Source organism: Boleophthalmus pectinirostris, unplaced genomic scaffold (assembly GCF_026225935.1).
Source record: "Boleophthalmus pectinirostris isolate CB_2022bp ecotype Guang Dong unplaced genomic scaffold, ASM2622593v1 HiC_scaffold_14, whole genome shotgun sequence".
Lineage (NCBI taxonomy): Eukaryota > Metazoa > Chordata > Actinopteri > Gobiiformes > Gobiidae > Boleophthalmus > Boleophthalmus pectinirostris.
In genome coordinates, this window is record NW_026571047.1 from 23887625 (window position 1) to 23914545 (window position 26921).

Consider the following 26921-nt stretch of genomic DNA (forward strand, 5'->3'; position numbering starts at 1 on the left):
TTGACTTTACTGCTGGAGGATCCTTCACCTGCTTGTCTCAGTCCGTGTATCATTTGTTCATTCTTTTTTCAAAATAAATCCAAAAATATGAAAACGAAAACACAACTATTTTCTTCATTATTTGTCGCCAAAACTAAAATGAAAAAACAGATAATGATTTGGTTTTTCAGTTTTTGATTTTGTGTTTAAATGAATAGTGGAAATAACGGATAACGGCCGTTTCCTTGACTTAACTGAGACTGAGACCGGGACTTTTCCCCGTACGAGACTGAACCGGACCAGGTGAGACTGAGACGGGACCAGACTGAGACTGAGACTGAGGCTGGGACCAGACTGAGACTGAGACTGAGACCGGGACCAGACTGAGACTGAGACCGGGACAAGGCTGAGACTGAGACCGGGACCGGACTGAGACTGAGGCTGGGACCAGACTGAGACTGAGACTGAGACCGGGACCAGACTGAGACTGAGACTGAGACTGGGACCAGACTGAGACTGAGGCTGGGACCAGACTGAGACTGAGGCTGGGACCAGACTGAGACTGAGGCTGGGACCAGACTGAGACTGAGGCTGGGACCAGACTGAGACTGGGACCAGACTGAAACTGAGACTGAGGCTGGGACCAGACTGAGACTGAGACTGAGACCAGATGACTGAGACTGGGACTGAGACCGGGACCAGACAACTGAGACCGGGACTGAGACCAGGACCAGAGGACTGAGACTGGGACTGAGACCGCGACCAGATGACTGAGACTGAGACTGGGACCAGACCGGGACTTAGACCAGTTTAGTCCTGGTTTAGTCCTGGTTCAGTCCTGGTTCAATCCGGCATCGCAGTTTAAGTCACTGAAATGGGAAACTGTTTACCGTTATCTGTTTTTTACATTATTCATTTAAAAACAAAATTGAAAACTGAAAAAACTAATCTTTATTTTTTTTTCTCATTTTGGTTTAGGAGACAAATAATGAAGAAAATAGTTTTTTAATTTTCTTATATTTGGTTTTATTTTGAAAAACGAATGATATATGGATTTATGGCTTTAAACATATCATACTGGCCAACTCTGTGGAGAGGCACTTCCAGTAAGAAAGCAAAATATAGCCGCAAGCAGCAATAATCGGCCCTCGCACGCGCCTACATCTCGTCCTGCAAACGCCGCACCCGACAAACACCACACCCCACAAACGCTGCACCCCACAAATGCTGCACCCCGCAAACACGCGCCCTGCAAACGCTGTGCCTCGCAAAACACCGTGCCGCGCACTAACCTTAATAACCCTAAGCCTAAACCTAACCCTAATCATAATCCTCAACATAGCCCCAGCCCTAGCTCTAACTCTTAACTTAACCCTGCCATTTTACATAATTTTTGCATGTATTTATTACAACAAACAGGCGTGGTTGCACTAAAAATTCTTGTTCCTTTTGCCAAGATGCATCTAGCTACAAAATTTATTTTTTCTATAAAAACTTTGTGTAAGGATGTCTCATTGGCAAGGGCAGATTTTGTGCTTGTGGCCCTGGCAACACCATGTAAATGGGGTGTGGGCATCATTGAGTTTTTTAATCGAGACCATGTCACAAATGTGTATACCAAATTTTATGTATCTATGACAAATAAAACCTTATTGTTCTATTCAAATTATCTAGAGGGCGCTACTGCACGTTATTTTTGTATTTTCTTACAACAATCTGTTCAGGGTCTCGGTGTGAACCCACGATTAAAATTTGAGTGAAATTGGCCAAAGTTTGTGCCAAAATTTGTCCATTTTACCAATGGAATAACATGGAGAGTTTATGTCATCGCTATGGCAACGGCGTAAAAAATATGGCATGGGTGTCACTGACTTTTTGGATCAGGATGCTAAAATGGAATTTTGTGCAAAATTTCAGACACTTTTTAAATAGCCCCCCACCAGGTCAAACCAGATCAAACCAGATCAAATGAGGTCAAAATCAAGATTCCATCATCACCATGGAGATGTCTTGTGTGTCAGCCAATCAGCTAACAGCATGGAGATTATGTAACATTCTAGAAGTGACATCATGTGACCTTTATGCCCTATATAAGGCACCAACACTTTTGGACATCAACACAACTTCTCAGGACACTGGTGAAGACACATACAAACATGGACAGCTCGAGTACTTTTTTCTCAAAACCCTGGCACCTCTATACTTTAGAGGATGACGCCCACCTCTATGACGAGGACTTCGACCTGGAGGCTCTGCTCTGCCCCACACCATCAGGCGGCGTTCAGAAGCCAGGGAGACACCAGTTGGGTCTCCGCAACATCCAGGACTCCTCAAACCCTGAGGAGAGAAGTCCTGTCCAGGAACTTCCACCCCTGGAGGACAGCGCTCTGGTCAAAGAGCTGCGTCTAGAGTTGGAGCGGACAAGGGCCCAGCTTGCAGAGCAGATCCAAAAGAACTTTCTTTTGGACTGCAAGTTTAAGACCGAGGGGAAGATGGCCAAAGAAAAGGCCTTGGAGCTCACTAATGCTCTTCAGGAGAAAGACCAGCAACTCCAAGAAGAGGTTGGAGCACATAAGCACCTTCGTGACCTGTATACTACTGTAATACAGGAAAATGTGCAGCTAAGACAAAAGCTGGCCAACTCCAGTCAAGTCACAGAAAAGTCTGATGAAAACAACTTGGAGTTGCAAAAACTTAGTGCTGCTCTCCAGAAGAAGGCAAAGGAACTACAAGATCTAGAGGACACACATAAGAAGATCCGCGTCCTGTATAATGTTAAAACACAGGAGCATGTGCAACTCAGGCAAGAGTTCGCCAACTTCAAAAAAGCCAGGGAAAAAAACTATGAAAAAGAGTTGAAAGAGCTCAAATCTAACCTCCTGACAAAAGAGAAAGAGCTGGAAAATGAAGTTAGTGCATACAAAGAATTAAGATATTTGTATAATAAGTCAGTGGCAGACAAAGTAGAGCTCAAACAGGAGCTGGCCAACACCAGAAGAGTCAACGAGAAGTTGAAAGAACAACTTAAAGAACTTACAGTAGCGACTCAAAACACTTGTAAAGATGTTGGTGGAGATCAAACCAACAATGAAAATGAAAAACTGTCCAGGAGGGTGCAGGAGCTGACTTCTGAACTTTTTTCAAAGCAAGAGGAGCTGCGTCTCCTGAAGCTCCATCGTGATCGTGAAAGAGGACAGGGATTCAGCCGCCCAAAAGGAGCGGCCGTAGTGGAGCAGCAGTGGAGGAGGCTCAGGCGGGAACAGCGCTAGAGCACCTCCAAACACTTGACATGCATGAATAAAAATAATGACCAAAAATATTTAAATGTGCTTTTGCCTTTATTTAGTACTTATTCATGTTTTATTGTTTTGTTTTTCACATTGTTTAATTCACATGCCAGTCATATGGCATACTGCAGTGGCTTGTTTTTTATGCAGAAATTGGGAAAGTGAATGTACCAAAAATAATATAATACATCAGGGGTTTTCAGAGTGAATGCCTCCCCTTAGAGTAGGTAAAAACACCTGAGCCCACTATGCCAGGACTAAACCAGGACTAAACCAGGTCTAAACCAGGTCTAAACCAGGTCTAAACCAAGACAAAACAGGACTAAACCAGGACTAAACCAGGACTAATCTTGGATTTGAGAGAGAGAGCGGGAGAACCCCAAGCAAGAGGTCTGTGCGGGACTGAGACTGGGACCAGACGACTGAGACCGGGACTGAGACCGGGACCAGACTGAGACTGAGACTGGGATCAGACCAGGACTGAGACCAGCTTAGTCCTGGTTTAGACCTGGTTCAGTTCTGGTTTAGACTTGGTTTAGTCCTGGTTCAGTCCTGGTTCAATCCGGCATCGCAGTTTAAGTCACTGAAATGGGAAACTGTTTACCGTTATCTGTTTTTTACATTATTCATTTAAAAAGAAAATCGAAAACTGAAAAAAACAAATCTTTATCTGTTTTTTTCATTTTGGTTTAGGAGACAAATAATGAAGAAAATAGTTATTTTTTTTTAATTTTCTTATATTTGGTTTTATTTTGAAAAACGAATGAACGAATGATATATGGATTTATGGCTTTAAACATATCATACTGGCCAACTCTGTGGAGAGGCACTTCCAGTAAGAAAGCAAAATATAGCCGCAAGCAGCAATGATCGGCCCTTGCGCGCGCCTACATCTCGTCCTGCAAACGCCGCACCTCACAAACGCCGCACCCCCACAAACGCCGCAACCCACAAACAGAGTTTTCAGAGTGAATGCTTCCCCTTAGAGTAGGTAAAAACACCTGAGCTTGGTTCACTTCTGGTTTAGTCCTGGTTTAGTCCTGTTTCAGTCTGGTTTTAGTCCTTGTTCAGTGCTGGTTTTGTCCTCCTGGTTCAGTCCTGGGCTCAGTCCTAGTTTAGTCCTGTTTTAGTCCTAGTTCAGTCCTGTTTTAGTCCTAGTTGTCAACTAAAACCTTATTTTTACCAGATGGCAAAATTTCCAGGACTTTTCGTCATGGCTCGCCAGCCTCTGACGCTCGGGCCTATATAGACCAATGACAGACCCGCCGAACCATAAAAGTTGCATAGTGTAGTTTTGAAAATTATGACTTTTATTCAAGTATTCTTGGGTTTCAGCTTCCAGTTCGAAGACGGCTGACCATTTAAAAGATATATTTTGTTTTGAATTGTTAATCGCTATGGCAGCAATCCTAACTTTTCTTCAGTCTGAAATACAAGACTAGGGAAAACGAACTCTTGGCAAGCCTGTCCAGAGTCTGTCCAGAGTCTGTCCAGCCTATAGTGCTGTGCAGTTTTTCTCTTAGGTGCTTTCAACATTTTTTAAAAACATGACAAGTTTGCTGTGAAGTTAGTTGACGAAAAACAAGTCTAAAGATGTTGAGTAGAAGCCTGGTGATATTGCGTTGTTTACAGAATCTGGAGCCTTGTATATGAGTTGCAGTATGTTCAGAACGAGATGCAGTTTGAGACCATCTGCCTGGGCTGAACTGGGCCATACACACTGTACTCAGCCTACAGAGAGCGGCTTCAGCGCAGGACACATGGAGTTTAGTGTGAATAAACAACATACTGTTCATCACATACATCTCTCATAGTGTTGTCACAATACCAACATTTCAAACGCAATTTTGATACTAAGGAATAGAGTGTAATTTTTAACATTAAATCATAGCACTTGCCTTTATATCACCATGTTGACTCGCTGTATTTCTGTGTAATCCCTGAGTGGTCCATGGTCTGATACAGCTCAAGATCATTCTAAAACTATTCTGGAAAGCTTCATTTTTGTCCTATGAATGTGACTTTTTTAGTATCAACACTTTTTCAAATGTAGTTTTAATTGATTAGTATTTGATTTTCTTTACTTTAGACCATTGTTTCCCAAAGACTGGACTCAAATCAGACTTGAGTCACTATTTTTAGGACTTGAGACTTGACTTGATAAAATGGACTAAGACTTGAATTCGACTTGAAGGTTAATGACTTGGGATTTGACTCGGACTTGAGGCCTGTGACCTGAGAAACACTTTTAATCAGATTTTTTCTATTCATATAGGCCATAATTCACACAAAGATCTTGTCAAGACGTTTAAAAAGGAAAAAATTACTAACCTGGAACCCCGGACAATTACTAGCCTGGAATACCTCCCATTCCGGGCATGTCCCACCAGGAGGAGGCCCCGGGGAAGACCCAGGACACGCTGGAGGGACTATGTCTCTTGGCTGGCCTGGGAACGCCTCGGGGTTCCCCCGGAGGAGCTGGAGGACGTGTCTGGGGTGAAGGAAGTCTGGGAGTCCCTGCTTAGACTGCTGCCCCCGAGACCCGACCCCGGATAAGCGGAAAAAAATGGATGGATGGATGGATGGAAAATTTACAAAATTAATTTCTACAACTCTTATATACTCTATAAATACTCATATATAAATATACTGTGAGTTTTTTAAGTACAGTTTAACTTAAAATTCATATAAACTGCAAAAATCTAAGCTGTATTTGGTGCTTTGGTTTAAAGACTTGAAATGACTTGAAGCTCAAAGCAGACGACTTGGACTTGGATTTATGGGCCAGTAACTCGAGACTCGACTTTGACTTGCCTGTATTTGACTTGGGACTTGACTCGGACTTGAGGTCGAAGACTTGAGACTTGCAGAACAACGACTTGGTCCCACCTCTGACATGTAGATCTGCACTATATTATATACAAATAGGCGACTTATGGATCCTTTTATTACTGGTTCAGTGACTGTTTTTCATTGTTTAAAACTTGAGTAATACTAATTATTCAGAGACACGATCACTCAGCCAACAGTAAAATATCCTCATTAAAGTTCAATAATGCTCAAATCCACCTTTATTTTGTGATTTACGAAAAATGTCTATGGACTTGGATCGTGAAGGTTTGTGACTTTAGAAATGGGTCCCCAGAAAAAAAGTTAGGGAAACACTGGTTTAAAGTATCTGATGTTTGGCCAGGGCTGCACATTCAATCAAAATCGTAGTTTGAGTTGACGTAATTATCAAATTGCAAAGACTACACATGTTTGGATAATAGGATATCCTCTGCAGTGAACAAAACATTTATTTAGGTTAGGTTAGGTTACTTTATTTGTACCCGTAGGTAAATTTGTTTTGCAGATTTGAAAGGCAGGTCCCACATTTCACATTTGATTCATCCACATTATGTACAATAAACACGAACAAAAACACAATCACAAAATAAAGTGTTACAGTGCATCCATCACGCTTGGCTAAAATCACAATAAATATTAAATATATATATTAAAAAAAATACATGTTTTCAAAACAATTTACAAAATATATATATAAAAAAAATGTTATGCACTTACTAAAGGGAAGTCCCCAGAAACTCCCTTCTCTTTACAGGAGGGGCCCCAGACACAAAAAATACATAGACACCAGTTACAATTTCATATTATCCATACCTAACACCATAATTTCTTTTTATAGATGACTATTATGCCTGTAATTTAAACCTCTACAAACATGTTCTGAAAGGCATGGGGTTCTTGTATTTTTTTGTTTTTTTTATATTTTAGTTCAGTAGAGATTGTGAATTCCAGGGCTGACATTATCCAAATGATTTTATTGAAGCTGTATGGAGTTTAAAAACACAGTGGAGCACTTCCTGTATTATCACATAACATCACAAGTCAATTTTATAGTTAGAAATCTGCAGGGTTTGTGTGTTAAACATGTGTAAATGAAACCAAACACAACTCCAAGTATGTTTGTGATGAGGAAATTTAATGTTCCTGGAGTTGTTTACAAAGAATTCTACTTTTTAATAATCTCGCGCAAAGACATTTTATCATATTTTCATGGTTATTTTCATTATTATAACATGTTCAAGCCTCACAGTGTTGGCCTCCTCCTTGTGTTTCAGTGGATGATCCAGAAGCCTCATAAAGTGGCCACGTTCTTCGGCTGCATCGGGACGGATCAGTTCGGGCAGATCCTGAAGCAGAAGGCGGAGGAGGCTCACGTCGACGCCCACTACTACGAACAGAGCGAAGAGCCCACTGGAACCTGCGCCGCCTGCATCACCGGGGACAACAGGTGTGGAGATGTTTACTTTATACTGTCGTTTACTGCAGATCTTGCGAAGGATCCACAATGCACACTTCTTCAATGCTTTATGAAGATGTGAGTCTGGTCACAGGTGAATCTCCCCAAGTTTAGATCAAGGGCGTAGGTTTGCAGTGGGGACATGTCACAACCAATATTTGGGGAAGACAAAATAGTCCCTACCAGGGATGTGCATTGCCTTGAGTCTGACGATACAATACATATCATAATAAGCATGTCACGATTCGATATATCCCAAAATATCCCAATACTAAAACATAGGACGATATATTGCGTTTTATCAATAATTCTTTCTGTTAATACAGTCGACTGCACCTTCACGAGAACACACTTGTATGGAATATAATTTATAGAAATGTTTAAATCATCAGAACAGTGAATGTAAATAATGAATTTTTATGAAAAATATTATTTAAAAGATTGATTTGGGTGCATTTTGAATCGATTCGAGACTTGTGCAATGAAGTATCACGATATATCACTGAATCGATTTTTTCTTACACCCCTATTCCCTACCAATATTTGACATTTTATTTTAATAAACAAAAATATATGTTTATTCCGATATTTTTCCAAACTCAGTAGTATTAATTTAACACGTTTTAGTTCACATTTTGTCTATTAGACGTTCTGAGATTTATTCAGTGACATGACGACAGGGTGCTGCTACTTCATTGGCTGCAACAGAGTGATGTCATTAGTGGAGCCAGGAGCCTAAACTGGGGAAGCGGCAGGACAGGACCGCACCTGAAGATGTCGGCTTGAACAGGCACGAGTGAAGACGCTGCACCGAACTATGAAAAACTTTTCAAAATGAACTTACTTGTCTTCATCTTCAATTAAACTTGTCTTATAATGAGTCGGGGTGTCCAAAAATATCAAAATATCGACGTATCATATCGCTTAATGAGATAATATAGTATCGATATCGTGGGCTGCTGTATCGATATAAAACCAAGAGTATTTTTTTGGGTATATTTTACTAAATTATTTTGTTACAGCTACAGTTTTGTTGGTTTTTTAGAGGAACGAAACTAGTTTATGCGAAACAGTTGGCATTTTCGTTGTTTTGACGTTTAAAATGGGTGTGTTTTATAGGAACATGGCACAAGAAGTGGTTTAACAAGCCATTATTTTTATTGAACTGTATCGACTTGATTTGAAATATATCATATCGAATTGAAAGTGCACTGTATCGAGGTATGTATCGTATCGTGACCTATGTATCGAGGTATGTATCGTATCTGCAACTTCTTAATGATACCCAGCCCTAATAATGAGTCGCTGTGGAAAAAGAGCGACTATCTCCAGAAGTGCCCCTCCCAAACGGACTCAATTGACAATATTCCATGGGAAAATGTAAATCGCCAAAGCTGAGACCAAACCTACGCCAATTAGAGACACACATGGTTCGTCCATATCAAACACATATGACTGCTTACGAAGAAAAAAGAAAAAGGAAAGGGACTGAAAAACACAGCAGATTTTTGCAGAATCAGTGAACAAAGCACTGATCTACAGCATGTTATGAAGTTGTTTCCTCATTAAAAACAGACCTGGAGTTGTGTTTAGTTTCATTCACACATATCTGAGTATAATATTTATTATTAGTCAGTACTAGGGATGGGCATGATTAGTTGATTAATCGATTATTGATCATTAAGAATTTCATCGATTACGTTCATTTTAATAGACAAACCGAATGTAGGTTGCTGTGCGTCCATGTCCGGGGACAAACGGGGGTCCGGACATGTAGCTCTCTGCACTCAGATGGAGCAAAACATAAACAGTCAGCCAGTCTACAACGTGCCGAAGCACAAATGCGTATTTAACGAGTTGGGACGAGTTTGAGTCCATGTGCACAGTGTACAAAGCAGCACATATGTTTCGGTGTCCAGTGGGAAAAAGTTCACCAGGACACCGAAAAACATGTAAAAGTTTTGCCAGGTGAGAGTCGCACAATGTCGATGACGAGTCCCCACCTCCCACCCCCCGTACGGTGTCCTGGTTTTGACAAACGCAAATATGGTCACACTAACCTGTATTCCACTGAGTCATGCCACATCAGTGACACAAGAGCTGTTTTTTTTTTTTTCTTTGCTTAGTTTATGCAAATTTGCAATGAGGTTTTAAGTTTCGTTTCTGTGAGAGTTGCACAAAGCTGCATTAAACACATTAAAATGTCAAACGGGCTGATGTGGCTCTAGAGTCGTTACGGTTTATATGTCGCAAAGTTGAATATATTTATGCAGATTAGTGCAGATAGTAATAATAATGATGATAATTTTAATATAAAAAACGTTCATGATTAATCGATAATTGTTTGTTAATTCTCCCGACGATCGATTAAGAAAATTTAATCGAATGCCCATCCCTAGTCAGTACATCTCCAAAGCTCAAAAACGTTCTGTTCCAACTTGTGATGTCATGAAGAGGCCGTTTTGAAGTGAACAGCCAACTTTTAATTTTTGTTCACTAGAGACCGGCAATTTCAGGGCTGAAACTTATCCAAATGATTCCACTGAAAGCGTATGGAGTTTAAAAACACAGTGGAGCACTTCCTGTATTACCACATCACAAAGTGGACCGGAGAGAGAAGAACTCAGCCCAAATATGCAGGATTTGTGTGTTAAAAATGTGAATGAAACAAAATACAACTCCAGGTATGTTTGGAATGAGGAAATATTATATCATAGACCTGGAAATAGCGTTATAAGGGCCTTTAAAAGAGAAATCTACAAAGGTCTGGGTCAGAATAAACCAGTTCAGTTCAAGTGCAACTTTTTGTACTCTCCCAAGTCCTGACAAAGAGTAGTACTTTCAAACTATTACACATTTATACCGCCAAAAAAACTCTATAAATAAAAAATATATGTAGTACATTATTTACAAACTACAACCCATTCAACAACCTCCACATGTCAAAAGTGTCAAATCAAATATTTCGTTACGTCCCACTCTCCCCGTGACCCTGAAGGCAGCGTGTGCATTCAGCGCTTTCTCACTTTCTAGTTGGTATCGAGTCGTCTCCTCTCAGCTCCTGTTCTACACCTGTAAGAAACATTACAAGCCTCACTCGCGGGGCAAGCTTTCTGACCTTTGCAGGTGTCAGAGCACACATCAAATCTCCCATAAGGCCGAGCGGCGGGGGCCAAACACAGCGTGATTGACAGAAGCAGTGTTAAGTATTGATCCATAGCTGCTCCATCACCAGGGCTGTTAGAGACTTGACAGAAAGAGAGGTGTCAAGGAGGTTTACTGGAACTGTGATTCTGTTATTGACAAAACTTAAAGGTCCCACATTCTGGTAATAGTGGTGTCATTCAGGTTAAGTGCTACAAGGTAATTTGGTGGGATTTCGTACGAGCTACTTCTGAGTGGAAAGAAATGAATAAGTACTTGGAACAGGTCAAAATCTTGAGCTACAACGTCAAAATCTGAGTCTCTTGAGAAGATGTAGATCTAAAAAATGTAAGTAAAAGTAAATTTAAAATGAAGAAAATGTGAGACCAAAATTCTAAACTCTATTTATTTATGATTGTGAATAATTTCAAAATTTCAAAATCTTGTGGAAATTGTCTCTTGTTCCACTCTTAATGAGAACTCATGCTATGAAATTAACCTGCAACTGGAACAGAACTGGAAATCAAACTGGCAAAGCGTATTTTTTGGACTATAACTCACACTTTTTTTTCATGGTTTCAGTGTTTCCTGTGATTTATACTCCAGTGCAACTTATAACTTATAACTTAATTTTCACACTGACAGGTGCGAGAAGCTCTAGTCTTGTGTGTCAGTATCTGCTGCTCCTGTTACTCATGTACCACTGTCATTTCACTCTACTGCACATGTCTCCTGCAGAAAGAGACACAGATTACAAGCTGCAAATAGAGAAATATGCAACTGAAAATGTTAATCGAGCAGCAGAAAGAAAATCTGGAGTGAGCGAGAAACTTGTGACACACGGGAGGATGCACCAGGCAACTTTCCTGGAAGTCATTGGACGGATCGACAAAGTCTGGACTTCAGTGACACCGAAACCATCCTGTCGGGATTCAGAAAGACTGGAATAATTCTAAATGGAACTGATGCCGAGTCTGACGACAGCTACACAGAAGAGAAAGAAGAAGCAGCTCTGTTTACCTCCAGAGGTTGTGGAGTTGCTCAGAAGTGACACAGAGGATGAAGAATTCAGTTAGTTTAGTGATTTGGAGTGAGATGGAGAGTTTGTTAAACTTGTTCTGTTCTGTTGTTTATGTTATAGTTTAATCTGAAGAACTGTTCATATGTGACATTAACAGTCTGTTGTTCTCTGTTCTATTGTTATTACTATAACTTGACTTTTAACATTAAATAATTAAAGTGTTCCTGGTCTCTGATTTTAAAAAAATAAATTTCCCCCAAAATGTGAGACTGATGGTCCGGTGTGACTTATATATTTTTTTCTTCTTGTTTAAACATTTTTTGGCTAGTGTGACTTATACTCCGGAGTGACTTATAGTCTGAAAAATACAGTATCTAGATATTATGATGTCTTATAATTCATAAATCCCATTAATCCCTCTACAACCCTGCTCTGAAATGTATGGGAATCTTCTATTTCATTCTGTACATTACATGGTGTTTGGTATTTTATTAATAATAAGCAAAATGTGTAACTTAGATGAAAAAAATAACAGATTTTGCGTTTACTTGTGTTTTAATTGACAAGGAGTTAATAAACCTGACGTCTTTTCTGATACAACTTTTTATACAGGCTTGGGACCAGCACTAAAAGTACAACTACTGAAGACATTTTTCTTAGAATAATTTGACAACACTGTTAGTGTGAACATAAAATCTCATGATGATACCCTATTTTTTGTGAGATGATCATAATAATTCACTGTTTATATGCTATGTTTAAACACTGGTTCTTTTTCCCTCTCCTCTTCTCCCACTGATCATACTCTGTCGTACTTTGAGTGACAGGCGAATTTGACCAATCACAGTAAAGCGTGAACTCCCAGAAGCAACAAAAAGCTGTAGTTACCACCTAAAACCACTTTATTTACATGAAATTGTGATTTAGCCTCTGGAAAACAGTGATTATTTTGGACCAACTCCCACCTCTTGCCACTACAATATTTTTTATTATTTTTTATCCCACTTGGGCCCTTTTACAATCCCATCTGTACCGTAATACGCCCTGGGACCACACGTTGAACACCTTCCAATGCCTTGAAAATCTGTGTCTCAAATAGATTTCATAAAGCCATCCGAGTGACTTATTTCACCTTGGCACCTTCCCTGACTCCATTATCACACCTCCACATCGCCGATAGCAACAGAGCACAAGTCTACAGGCCTGAATGTTTTTAGGGATGTTTTTGAGCTGAAATTAAGATGGATGATAAGACTGGAGGCGGTGAAGATTTATGGTTTCTGTCTACGCAGGTCCCTTGTCGCTAACCTGGCAGCCGCGAACTGCTACAAAAAAGAAAAACATCTGGACTTGGACGGCAACTGGGAGCTAGTGAAGAAAGCCAAAGTCTATTATATCGCGGTAAGTGAGATCCTGTATGCTTCAGAATGACTGTTCCTGGAGTCCATTGCCAGGAGAGGACAAAATGTTAAGAGGTTTTATTCTCAGGGAATTGCCTCTGTAAGCCTTCTGCATTGTTAATACATCTATTCACGGCACTGTGTAGGAAAATGAGCTGTTACAGAGACAATACCGGCTTTTGTGAGGGTTCTCAAGCGGCGGTACAAGGGGTTCTGCAAGTCCTGGGTTTGTTTGTTCATGGTTTGATTCAATAGTCGAGGGTAGATCCTAGATTTGAACTGATTTAAAGGTGCTGTATGTGATTTTTACTGTTTTAAAATGTGAAAAAAAGAGCTAGTAATTAAAAAAAGAAGTTACAGTGCCAGCTTTTGTACAAACGGTTCCGCAAGTCCAGATTTAATAGTCAAAAAAGTGTAGTACTGTTGCGGTCTAGATTTGGACTGATTTAAAGGTGCTGTATCTGGTTCATACTATCTTAAAATGTGAAAAACAGAACGTTAATTCAGAATATAGCTGTGTTACTGAGACCATACCGGCTTTTGTGAGGGTTCTCAAGCGGTGGTACAAGGGGTTCTGCAAGTCCTGGGTTTGTTTGTTCATAGTTTGATTCAATTGTCAAGTCAAGGTCCTGGGTTTGAACCGATTTAAAGGTGCTGTATGTGATTTTGACTGTCTTAAAATGTGAAAAACAGAGCTAGTAATTTTTTAAAAAGTGTTACAATACCAGTTTTTGTACAGTGGGTTCTGCAAGTCCTCATTTTGTTCAATTATAGTTTGATTTAACAATCAAAAAAGTGTAGTACTGTTTTGGATTGATTTAAAGATGCTCTACCTGGTTTTAACCATCTTAAAATGTGAACAACAGAATTAAGAATGTAGCTTTGTTACTGAGACAATACAGGCTTTTCTGAGAGTTCTCAAACTGTGGTACGACGGGTTCTGCAAGTCCTGGTTTTGTTTGTTCATAGTTTGATTCAATAGTCAAGAGCAGATTCTAGATTTGAACTGATTTAAAGGTGCTGTGCATGATTTTTACTGTCTTAAAATGTGAAAAACAGAGCTCATAATTTTAAAAAAGCGTTACAATACCAGTTTTTGTACAAAGGGTTCTGCAAGTCCTGGTTTGGTTTGATTTAATTGCCAAAAAAGTGTAGTACTGTTTTTGCGTAGATTTGGACTGATTTAAAGGTGCTCTACCTGATTTATACCGTCTAAAAATGTGAAAAACAGAGCGTTACTTAAGAATATAGCTGTGTTACATAGACCACACCAGCTTTTTTAAGGGTTCTCAAACTGTTGTACAAAGGGTTCTGCAAGTCCCGCTTGTGTTGTTTATAGGTTTGAACCGATTTAAAGGCGCTGTAGCTGATTTTTACTGTCTTGTGAATTGTGAAAAACAAATCTAGTTCATTTTAAACAGTTTGCGCTGGTCCGAAGTTATTCCTTACTTATTCCTAGTTACATTCCTGGCATCAAAATTATTCACTGCAATGGTTTATGAGTGTATTTTCATACTTTTCATAGAAGAGTTTGCTTTCACTGCACTTCCTGGATTCTGATGGATGAAAATACTATTATTAAATGCAGACAGTTCTAGTTGGGAACTTAATCAGATGTAATATTCATGGGTTTGCGTCACATGAACTTTTCCTGTTATTGACGACATGTTGTGGACTTTTCAAAATATTGCCAATGTTTTGCTGTTGCTATGGAAACTGTCCCAACTTTAAATGATTTGAGTCCCACTGATAGTCCTGTTTTAGGTCTTTAGTTTAGTTTAGTTTGAGTTCTGGTTTATCATAGAGTGCGTACACATGCACATCAGTATCTTGGTTATGATCATGTTTTTTGAGTATCCCAGTTTCGTCATGGTGCATGTTTACACAGTATCCCGGTTTCAGTATCCCAAATAAGGCAGTATCCCGGCTATGAGAAACCTGGATACTGTAGCTGATATATTGTACTGTGGCATGTGCGTGCAGTATCCTGGTTACTGCAACATAAAGTTGAGTGCACATGCGTCCAAAAGACAAACACTTTTCAGTCTTTTCACCACAAGGCAGCCAACATAAATAAATTGACCAACATAAATAAAGTGACCGTACATGAGTGAAATGACTCTTAAATAAAGAGCTGCTCTAAACCTGGTGCAAGCTGTTTTTATCAGTGCTTACAGTTTATGCAAATTACCGTATTTTCCAGACTATAAGGTGGGACTTTGTGGCGTTCACGGTGACTCTGGGCTTTGTTCGGTTGTGGCGTGTAGGGAGGGTGCTGTCTGGGACCGCGGGATTGTCGGCGTGTTCGCAGTGACTCGGTTGTTCAGTTGTGTCTAGAAGTGGCACATTGCACTCGCTTTTTCGGTTCGTTCCTGTGGGTTGTGGGTGTTTTTCGCTGTGTTGTCGCTGTCTGCTCCATGTGTGTTTGCGAGTTCTGCGGGTGGTGTGGCTTTATAGTTTACTAAAGTCGTGCTGGGACACAGTCGATTCGTGTATAGGGCGCTCTGGATTGTGGGGCGCGCGGTCGTTTTTTGATGCGGTTAGAGGCTTAAGAGCGCGTCTAATAGCCCGGAAAATACGGTAGCCATGTGGTTTTAAGTTTCCTTTCTGTAAAACGTAAAACAAATTATTTGATCAAACAGGCTGATGTGGGTCAATAGTGGTCATGGTTTATTTGATGTAAAGTTGAGTTTATTAATAATGTGCTGCAGTGTAGAACTTGGAAAATAATGTTTGGAAATGTTGGGTTTGATCTGTGCAGTGGATTGTGGGATACCTCATAGCTCCTTACCGCTGGTTAGGAACCTCCTGAGCTTCCTACGATAAAGGAGCTCATGATTGTTTGTATTTGTCCTGTCTTATTAAATATATAATTTTTGTGCTTGTGCATTTGTAAGATTGTGTCAAGAAACCAAGATTCTACATTTGATCATGTACACAGCAATCTGAGTGTCCTGGTTTCTCAGCGCGCATGTATACGCTGCAGTTTAATCCTGGTTTAGTCTTGGTTTAGTCCTAGTCTAGTCCTGATGTAGTCTTCTTGCTTTGTCATCTCTGTGAAATTGCTCCACCTTCTTTCAATACTTTAACACAGAAGACATGACAACAGGTGCAGTGTCTAAGTGTGAAAAATTGATTGCTCGACGTATAGAAACATTCACATTTTTCTAGACTTTAAGGTGACACAGCAGAGAGTGGCGTGGACAGATGCTGCAGTTACTTTTTCTGTTGGGGGTCAACCGAAGCTCATGTTACAGAGTTTGGGATTAAGTTTAATTCTTGTGGATTAAGGGTTTCTTCTCATCCTGAGTCCAAATGATAGCCCTGAAATTACACTGCATTCCAGCATCTTCGAGAAGTGGAAAAAGACACAACTAAAAAATATGTCCAACTTTAAAGCAGGGTAATCTTAGGTCAGTGGTTCTTCAGCCTGATTATACAGAACTAGTACAGAGCTCTAATCATGTTCACTTTTGCATATTTTAGTTTCTCTTTACCCTGATATTCTTTAGTTTATCTTTTCTTTGATGTTGTTTGCAATTTTGTTAAAGGTGCACTATGTAATTTTTCTGGTGGAGCATCCGTCACCTACTATTTTGTCTAAAATGTGACACAGTGTGGCTTTAAACCTGTGCAGACCAGCAGATTTCATCTCATCAGAGGTGGGACCAAGTTGTCGCTTTGCAAATCTCAAGTAAGTCTGAAGTCTTTGACCTCAAGTCCGAGTTGAGTCCCAAGTCAAATACAGGCAAGTCCAAGTCGAGTCTCGGGTCACTGGTCCATAAGTCCAAGTCAAGTCCGAGTCGTCTGCTTTGAGCTTCAAGTCATTTGAAGTCTTTAAACCAAAGTACCAAATATAGCTTAGATTTTTGCTATTTATATGAATTTAAACTTAATGGTCCTTAAAAAGTCATAGTATATTTATTTATGAGTATTTATAGAGTATGTAAGAGTTGTAGAAATGCTAATTTTTCTTGACAGGGTCTTAGAGCAGTGGTGTCCAAAGCTTTTTCATCAAGGGACACATATCTAAACACAGATGAAGCAGAGGGCTGATTGAGGGCTGCAGACTGGAGCTCAATACAGTGAATAATTGAAATATGTGCATGTTTAACACGTTAGAATGAGCCATCAGTCTTTATTCATGCTAAGATCCTTAAAACCACACAATAAATATTAAATATTAGCTTTATCAAGGCAGATTTTCAATAAACGTGCAGTAAAAAGTACATCTTTAAGTGATGCAAGGTAATTTGGGCCAATTCACCTGGAAGCCTGAGGGCCGAGAAAAATTTGTCTGAGGGCCGCATTTGGCCCACGGGCCACAGACACATGCCCGTCTTAGAGTGAATCATTACGGTCAGAATAGAAAGAATTCAGATTTAAAAGTGCTTCTCAAGTCACAGACCTCAAGTCCAAGTTGATTCCCAAGTCTTAGTCAATTTTATCAAGTCAAGTCTCAAGTCCTAAAAATAGTGACTCATGTCTGACTCAAGTCAAAGTTACAACTTGCAAGTCTCCACGTCTATCTCATTGATATATATAGTTTATTTTTGTATTTTCCTGAAAACATTGAAAAAATGACTTAGCCAGTTTTACTATGAGGCTGACACTTTCTTACATTATGACATTAATTTGATATTTAGATGTTTCTTAAAGTTAACATTTTTTTTCTTCTGTTTGAGCTGAGTTTGGGCCAAATTATAAGAAATGTCAAACTTGCAGAGCTAATATAATGGTTATAGTAATTTCTGTGGACAGTTTGGTTGCGTTTTATGAATGAATGAGTGTGGAAAAACATCAGGAATTGAAATAAGACTCAAGATTCTATAAATATTAAGCTTTAACATTTGACAGAACTAAATAGCCTATTAGTATCTTAATGCATATTAGACAGCTGCTCATAATGCTTTTTCTTCTTCTTCTTCTCACTCCAAATTCCCCATCTCCTCAGTATTTAACTCCAGTCTGTCCTTTTAAAACATTTATAGTGCGAGATGGCGGAGGAAATGGCCGCTGCTCTTTTGAATTTGATCCTTTTTTCGTTCATATGCTGTGAAATTGGCTTTAAACCTTCCTCTTTAAGCCTTCCTAATAAGGTCTTCTTCACTCCGCCTAATGGGACCTAACCCGCGTAAACCTCACTACCGCCCCCTACCTCACCCCAACCGCCTCCAACATGGCCGCCGTAACTCCCAAACAGCAGAGGTTTCATAATTAGCCTTCCGGTCACAGCCACACACAAAAAAACTACAAAATCTGCTAATCCGTGCCAAGCTAGCAGTTAGTAAAGCCCTTCTGCGGTCCTCTCGTCTGTGTGGTCGCATCGCTAACCCCGCAGCTCCCGACATTAGTAAACAACACACATCCCCCCCCCCTTTTTTTTTTTTTGCAAATTGGCAGTTGGTTTTTACCACATCCGAAGGCTCCGTGGGATTTTTTGCGGCGCAAAGAAGGTCTCACATGGGTTTTTTGTCAGTGCTTGGAATCTCAAATAGCGAATTGGTATAGAAAGCCCCTCCCCCGGGTGTCTTTGTCAAAACAGTGGATCATTCTCTTTATTAGGGCCCCATTGGCACGACTGAAGTGCTTAGTGGATACAGCAGCGTCGCAGCTATTTCCACTTAATACAGTGAGGGCCGGTCCAGAGACGGGCTTTTCCATTAACCTTGTCAAGAGCACTCAGTAGAATTTACCCAATTTACCGCAACATTGTACTCCCCATCTCGACCTGTCCCCGTGTAACATCTTTGCCAAAGATACTAATACTGACAGATTTTGGTACAAGCACATTAGAGTTATCAAAAGTATTGAAAATCAGACACTAATCGATACTAAAACCAGTATCGAACCACTATGAAACCCACCTGGACCACTGAGGGATTACACACATATAAGACCACATGGAATATAAAACAAAGTACTATGATTTAATGTTAAAAATCACATTTGATATCAATATCGGTATCAGTATCAGCATTCAGAGTCTACTCCTTAATATCAAAATCAAATTTAAATTTTAGTATCGTGACAACACTAATTTGAGTAAGAAAGACTATTTCAAATTATGGGAATATTAAGCAGGTTAATTAACAATAATATTGTATGGTATTTTGAGGTGGTATTACCATTTGCGGTATATAATTTTTTTTTTTTTTTTTTTTTTTTGCATTTTACAATTTGTTTTCAGGCTTTCAGTGACTGTAATATTGGTAACTACCCATAAAAAAATAAGTTTCAGAATTCAAATAGTTACAAAAATTGTCAACTTAACATAAGATTTTTTTTAAAAAGGTAAAAATTTTGTAGCTGTAGTAGTAGTAGTAGTTGGAGTAGTGGTTGGAGTAGGAGTAGGAGGAGTAGCAGCAGCAGCAGTAGTAGTAGTAGTAGCAGTAGTAGTAGTAGTAGTAGCAGTAGTAGCAGTAGTAGTAGTAGTAGCAGTCGTAGTAGTAGCAGGAGTGGGAGTAGTAGTAGCAGTAGTAGCAGTAGTAGTACTAGTAGTAATAGTAGTAATAGTAGCAGCAGTAGTAGTAGTAGTAGTAATAGTAGTAGCAGTAGTAGCAGCACGAGTAGTAGCAGCAGGAGTAGTAGCAGCAGTAGTAGTAGTAGCAGGAGTATGAGTAGGAGCAGTAGCAGTAGGAGTAGTAGTCGTAGTAGTATAAGCAGTAGCAGTAGCAGTAGTAGTAGTAGCAGTAGTAGTAGTGGTAGTAGTAGTAGCAGTAGCAGTAGTAGCAGTAGCAGTAGTGGTAGTAGTAGTAGCAGTAGCGGTAGTAATAGTAGCAGCACTAGTAGTAGTAGTATTGTTGCATTATAACTACTCTATGTCCCTTTCCTTTTGTTTTTGCATTCTGAAAAATAAAGCAGAAAATCAGAAAAAGTGTAATAATAGTGAATATACTGAAAACTCTGTGGAGATAATCGGTCAAATAGTGTATGTTAGAGCGAGTTGAGTGACAGTTATAATGGTCTGTCATTGTCTGGATTACAGGGCAAGTCTCTAAGCCATTGATTTAAGACCTGTATATATATATGGAGCCATTAGTGAAGTAGTAGTAGTAGCAGTAGTAATAAGTACCATTTCAGAGCTGTAGATGGAAAAATACTCTTATGGCAAATTGGTGATATTGTGATCTGAAACCCAGTAATTGGTTGAGACTATGTGGTTGATTACCAGTGATGTTGTGCCAATCAGCAAGACACCCTCCCTGCCTCCAGAATTTGTATTATTAGCACAAACAGCAGTGCTTAGTATTTTTACTGCAAAATTAGTAGTAGTAGTAGTAGTAGTTGTTGTAGTAGTTGTAGTTGCTGTTGTAGTAGCAGTTGTTGTAGTAGTAGCAGTAGTAGTAGTAGTGGAGTAGTAGCAGTTGTTATAATTGTAGTTGTAGTAGTAGTTGTAGTTCTGTAGCAGTTGTAGTAGTAGTAGTAGTTGTAGTAGTAGTAGTTGTTGTTGTAGTAGTTGTAGTTGCTGTTGTTGTAGTTGCTGTTGTTGTAGTAGTAGCAGCAGTAGTAGTAGTAGCGGAGTAGTAGCAGTTGTTGTAGTTGTAGTAGTAGTTGTAGTGATAGTTGTTGTTGTAGAAGTTGTAGTTCTAGTAGTTGTAGTTGTAGTAGTAGTTGTAGTTGCAGTAGTTGTAGTAATAGTTGTTGTTGTAGAAGTTGTAGTTGTAGTTGCAGTAGTTGCAGTAGTTGTAGTAGTTGTTGTAGTTGTAGTTGTAGTAGTAGTTGTAGTTGCAGTAGTTGTAGTAATAGTTGTTGTTGTAGAAGTTGTAGTTGTAGTTGCAGTAGTTGCAGTAGTTGTAGTAGTTGTTGTAGTTGTAGTTGTAGTGGTAGTTGTAGTTGCAGTAGTTGTAGTAGTAGTTGTAGTATTGTGATCCAAAAAGTCATAATCATCACATCATCAGTAATCGTCTAAATAAAGTTGTGCTCTGTGTTTTTTGTTGTTGAAAATACTTTTCTAAATTTCAAGACTTTCTTTAGTTTAGTTTTTTCTTTCCTGCTCAGATGTTGAATAATATTTGATATACAGTATGTAAGAATATCTGTTGTGTCTCCAGCCTCGTGTCTTTTTACACACTCGTGCTGATTCGCTGCTTAAACGGTTGATTGATGAGTTTTGGCGTCGTCTCTTCTTCAAGGTGCTGCTCTGACGCTCTGATTGGACCACGGGCTTTGGGTTTTGGAAGAACTCGGACAGCAGGGAGAGAGGGAGAGAGGGAGAGAGGGAGAGGAGAGAGAGAGGAGAGGAAAAGAGACAGAGGGAGAGAGAGCGATAGGGAGGAAAGGAGAGAGAGAGGGAGAGGAGGGGAAAGAGACAGAGGAGAGAGGAGGAGAGAGAGAGAGAGAGGGGAAAAGAGACTGCGAGAGAGAGAGGAGGAAGAGGGAGAGAGAGAGGGTAAAAGAAACAGAGGGAAAGAGAAGAGGATAAAGAGGAAGAGGGGGAGAGAAAGAGGAAAAGAGACAGAGAGAGATAGGAAAAGAGACAGAGAGTGAGACATATAGAGAGAGAGGGAAGGAGAGAGAAAGAGGATGAGAGAGAGAGAGGGAAGAAAGGAGAGAGAGAAAAGGAGACAGATGAGAGAGAGGAGGAAGAAGAAGGAGAGAGAGGAAAAGAGACAGAGAGAGAGAGGAGGAAGAGGGGGAGAGGAAAGGAGACAGAGGGAGAGAGAGAGAGAGAGAAGAAAGGAGACAGAAGGAGTGAGAGGGAGAGAGAAGAAAGGAGACAGAAGGAGAGAGAGGGAGGAGGAAGAGACAGAGGGAGAGAGAGGAATAAGAGGGGGGAGAGAGAGGGGGGAGGAGACGGGGAGAGAGGAGGAAAAAGAGGAAGAGAGAGAGAGAGCGAGAGAGAGAGGGGCGGGGGGGGAAGAAGACAGAGCAGAAAAAAGAAAAGAGACAAAGAGAAAGAGAGACAGAGGGAGGGGGGCAAAGAGACAGAGCTAAAGAGTGAGAGAGTGGGGAAAAGAGAGAGATAGAGGATGGAGAGAGACAAGAGAGGGTGTGGAGGAAGAGTGATGGATGAATTGACAGAAAGGGTGAGTGAGAGGGGAAGCAAGAAAGAGGAGTAGAAGAGAGAGAGAGACAGAGAGGCGACAAAGAAGAGGGGGAGAATGCGAGGAAGAGACTGATAAGAGTTGGAAGAGGGAGGGGGAGAGTGTGAAAAAGAGGGAGATGGAGATGAGAGAGAGGAAGACAGAAAAGGGGGTAGGGAGGGGTTGAGAGAGAGAGAGAGAAGGAAGGGAGAGTGAGAAAAAATAAGGAGAGGAAAAGAGGGAAGGTGAGAGGGTGAAGGAGACATGTTAAGAGAAGGAAAAGAGAGAGAGAAAGTAGAAAGAGAGAGGGAGGGAGAGGGTGGCAGACAGATTCAAGAAGCTCCAGCCAGCGTTACAGCTCTGCCATCTCGCACAAAGAAGACGAGAAAAAAAGAAAGAGGAAAAAAAAAAAAAAAAATCATGTTGAACGGCTGCCAAATGTTTGGTGGCAGGCTGTTGCTAGGAAATCTGGGTCCTTAGGCAAATCACTGCACACAGACCTACAACAAAGAGACGGAGAGATGGAGGGAGGGAGGGAGAGGGCAAGAGAAGTGGAGGGAGAGAGGAGAGGTGGAGGGAGACAGAGTGAAAGAGAGAGAAAGAGGGATAGAGAGAGAAGAAGAGGGAGAAACAGGGAGAGAGGGGGGAAGGAGAGAGGGTAAGGGGGAGAGAGAGGTGGGAGAGCAAGAGAGATATAGAGGGATAGAGAGATGGAGAAAGTGAGAGAGGGGGGAGAAAGAGAGGTGGATGGAGAAACAGACAGAGAGAGAGGCAGAGAGACAAAGAGAGTGATGTGGCACAGAGAGATGGAGAGGGGGAGAGGGAGAGAGGCAGAGAGAGACGGGGGCACAGACAGATAGAGAGGGGTAGAGAGAGAGGCAGAGAGAGGACAAGAAAGACCAGGGTACAGAGAGGTAGAGAGAGAGACAGAGAGAAAAAGAGAGAGATGGGGGCACAGAGAAATAGAGAGGTAGAGAGAGAGACAGAGAGAAAAAGAGAGAGACGGGGGCACAGAGAGATAGAGAGGAGAGAGAGAGAGACAGACTGAACGAGAGTGACAGGGCACAGAGAGAGATGGAGAGTGAGAGAAAGAGAGGCAGAGATAGAGAGAGAGAGAGAAGGGGAGGAGAGAGGCAGGGAGAGAAAGAGAGAGAGAAGGGGAGGAGAGAGGCAGGGAGAGAAAGAGAGAGACGGGGGCACAGAGAGAGATGGAGAGGAGGAGAGAGAGAAAAAGAGAGAGCTGGGGGCACGATGAGATGAGGAAGAAAGAGAGAGAGAGAGAGGCAGAGTGAAAGTGAGTGACAGGGCACAGAGGGAGATGGAGAGTGAGAGAAAGAGAGGCAGAGAGAGATAGAGGGGGGAAGAAAGAGGCAGAGAGAGAAAGAGAGTGACAGGGCACAGAGAGATAGAGAGGGGAGAGAGAGAGAGAAACAGGGAGACGGGGGCACAGAGGGGAAGAGAGAGAAAGAGACTGATGGGGACACAGAGATAGAGAGGGGAAGACGGAGAAACAGAGAGACAGGGGCACAGAGAGTGAGAGAGGGCAGAGAGAGGGATAGAGAGACAGAGAGAAAGGAAGAGAGAAAGAGAAAGTAGAGGAAGGGAAGAAGCTATACAAAAGAGAATTAGAACGAAAGACACCGAGAGAGCAATGTCCGGAGAGAAAAATCCAGAGAGCAAAGAGGCATAGAGACAAAGCGAAAGAGGGAGTGAGAAAGAGAAATGGTTAGAGAAACAGAGAGAGAAAAAGAGTGATAGAGAGAGGAAGAACTACTACTCTTCGCAGATCATCTTTGTTATTCTTTTACAATCAATTCTATAAGAAATTCCTGCAGAAATTTGCCTGTTTGACCGACATTCAACAACAACAAAAGACCCACTTTTTTCTAGTTTTTAAGCTGTTGTTGTAAATATTGTGAGAATTTTAAAAGGCCTATTATCTCGACATTATTTACGTGAATGTGAATCGCTCGAATGCATAATAATATTTGTATTGAAGCTCGTGCATAATGCGTCTCACGGTGAACGTAAACGATGTAAAATGGATATGTCGGCGCTTGTGATATTGTAATCTACCATCCTCGCTATAATTCAATCAAACGTATAATTGTGTGTTAACTCGGCAAATAGACAAAGGAAATTCATTCATTCTTATTGAGAGGATGTTCTTTCCAGGTTGCCATGTCGACCGCCGGGATAATTCGATCATCGGTGCTTTAAAATAATTTCAAAATGTACAATCTTCACCGGGGACGATGCCGGCATGAGCGCGCGTTATGCAACTGCTCCTATGGGAAGTGTGCCACCCGCTCGTCTCCGTGGAGATGTTGACGTTTGTCTGGAATGTTCCGTAGTATGGCATTGGACATGGAGTCAAGCAGGTGATACAGGGTAGTCGCAAGTCAGGTCTATGGAGAGGCGATCCTGCTCATAGAGAAAGAAGGATGAATATTTTGCAGTGTTTCTAATTAATAAATGCCGTACTGTTGGACATTCCAGAGAAAACGGTAACTTCTCCTTGGACTCCTACTAGAAAAGTTACGCACTGTATATGCACCTAAAATGTAAAAAGTAGCTAGTTCAATCCCACCCACATGCTTACTGTTGTGTCCATAGGCAAGACACTTTACATCGGCGGCCCCCAACTTTTTTGGCATCACAGAGCAGACGGAAGTTTCACTGACGCCGATGGCAACCAGTGATATTGTTATGCAACTTTTTGTTAAACCCAAGAGAATAAAACAATGATTATGTTTTAATATACATAATGCCGTATTTTTCAGATTATAAGGCGCAATATCAATAATGTTGAATTCTCTCGTCTATTTTCATACATAAGGTGCACCGGATTATAAGAAGCATTAAGTGAAACAAACGGACGACACTTAGCCCAGTCGTTCATGATCCATTGGCAGATCGTGGTGTAATTCGCCCGGTGTTGCCTCTCTGTCTTGGTGAATGTGGATTATGAATGTGAATGTGAGTGGATCATTTAAGTTTGATATTTTTTTTTTATTTTCTACAAGGACGACTCAAATATACATTGAGTAGTAATGTGTTTAATGCAGCTTTGCAATAGCCTGAATCATCAGCCGGGTTTTATTTAACCAATCGCTGCTATTTGGTCGTGACGTATGTAATGTGCCGCTAACGGGGCTAACTGGTATATTAAGCTTTTCCCAAATCTCATAGGAAGAAAAGCAATAATGTATTTCCCCTTGATAAAATTCACCAAACATTCTCTTTGTTCCAGCTTTAAATCCTTGATCTCACAAATCGTTGCCAAAACAGAATGTATGGCTCTTTGCTGATTGGCTGTATTCCGATTCCTGACCTAGTCACTGAAGAGAATTGAGCAGAGGCACTAGGTGGCGCCAGCCTGTCTAGCTTTGCGCACATTTGTTTACGTTTTACAGAAACGAAACTTAAAACTACATGGCTAATTTGCATAAACTATAAGCTCTGAAAAAACAGCTCGCTCCTTGTGTGCTGATGCGGTTCAGCTTCTGTCGGATTAAAGGACACGACTCCGCAAGGCTCCTGACTACATTCGCTGTAATGCCCCAACAATCCATCAAGCGGTGCGGCTTCGTAGTTTACTAAAGTCGTACTAAAACATTTTGACAGATTTTTGAGTGCCGTGTACCACATAAAATTGGTTCGAGGTCAGTAAGCACAACCAGAATTAATACATAAGGCGCACCGGATTATAAAATGCACTGTCGGTTTTTGAGAAAATTAAAGGTTTTAAGTGCCTGTTATAGACCGAAAAATACGGTACATAACAAATATTTTCACTCACCTTGACCTTTATTACAATAGATTAAAGTGACTCGTCCTTCTCATAAATATTCTCTTAACACACACATATCCAGCTTCAGAGTTTTCCCGAACACATTGAGTAAGAGGTGGCCATTTTGTTTTATTTTCATACATTGGTGCAAGAGGGCAGCCGAGGTGGAGGTTAATTCAAAGTGGCATTGTCAAGCGGAGGAGATGACATTACAGACTAAAAGAGCTCACTGGCAAAAACAAGACAAACTAAGCTGTGGTATAGAGCAGACGAGGACATGGAGAGAGAGAGAGAGAGAGGGACAGAGCAGAGAGAGGGAGAACAAAAACAGAACTCAAATTACAGTCAATCATCCATTCAATATTTTTATTTAACATTTGAGAATAAAACTGAAATCTGAACTGAAAAACTACACTGCAAAAGGCCAAAATGTAAGATATAAACAGTTGCATCTATTAGAAAATGACTTAAAAACACTGAAATTATCTGTCTGTGCAGCAAGATAATTTCACTTGACAAGTTATCTTAAAATAAACTACCTCTAGACTAGAATTAAGCAGTCTCAGAACTAGTGAGTATAAAATAAATCTGAAAACAAGATGAATAACCTGATATAAGTGTTTAAATCTTGGCCAGATCAGAGAGAGATTAGAGAGATCAGGACTTTTACTTGCTATTTCCATTTCACATTTCATATATCTGCAAATGTTAAAGGGAATTCAAAACTTTAATTTCTACTAGTTCAGAGAAAACTATTTTTGCTCCAGGATATTGTAATGGCTAATATTTGGGGGGAAAAAAAAAAAAAAAAAAACTGCCTGGAACAAACTATTTTATCTAATTAAGGTGATGTTTATATGGTGACGGTCTGAACAGAAGACGCAAAAGTGGCGTCGCGTCTTCACTTTTTATTCCACATTTAGACGAGTGTTTTCGGGAGGAAATCTGCGTGCATACGGTGACGC

The 26921-nt window shown here is 40.6% G+C and overlaps 1 protein-coding gene across 2 annotated transcripts in view; it reads left to right on the forward strand.

The window, feature by feature from the left end:
* LOC110160421 (adenosine kinase-like) overlaps positions 1-26921 on the forward strand; it is a 416586-nt gene that overhangs the window by 136025 nt on the left and 253640 nt on the right. For both annotated transcript variants that reach the window (XM_055150301.1, XM_055150302.1), the window contains exons 5-6: positions 7391-7563; positions 13030-13138. In XM_055150301.1, coding sequence (XP_055006276.1) covers positions 7391-7563; positions 13030-13138 — 282 coding nt within the window. The remainder of the gene's footprint in view (positions 1-7390; positions 7564-13029; positions 13139-26921) is intronic.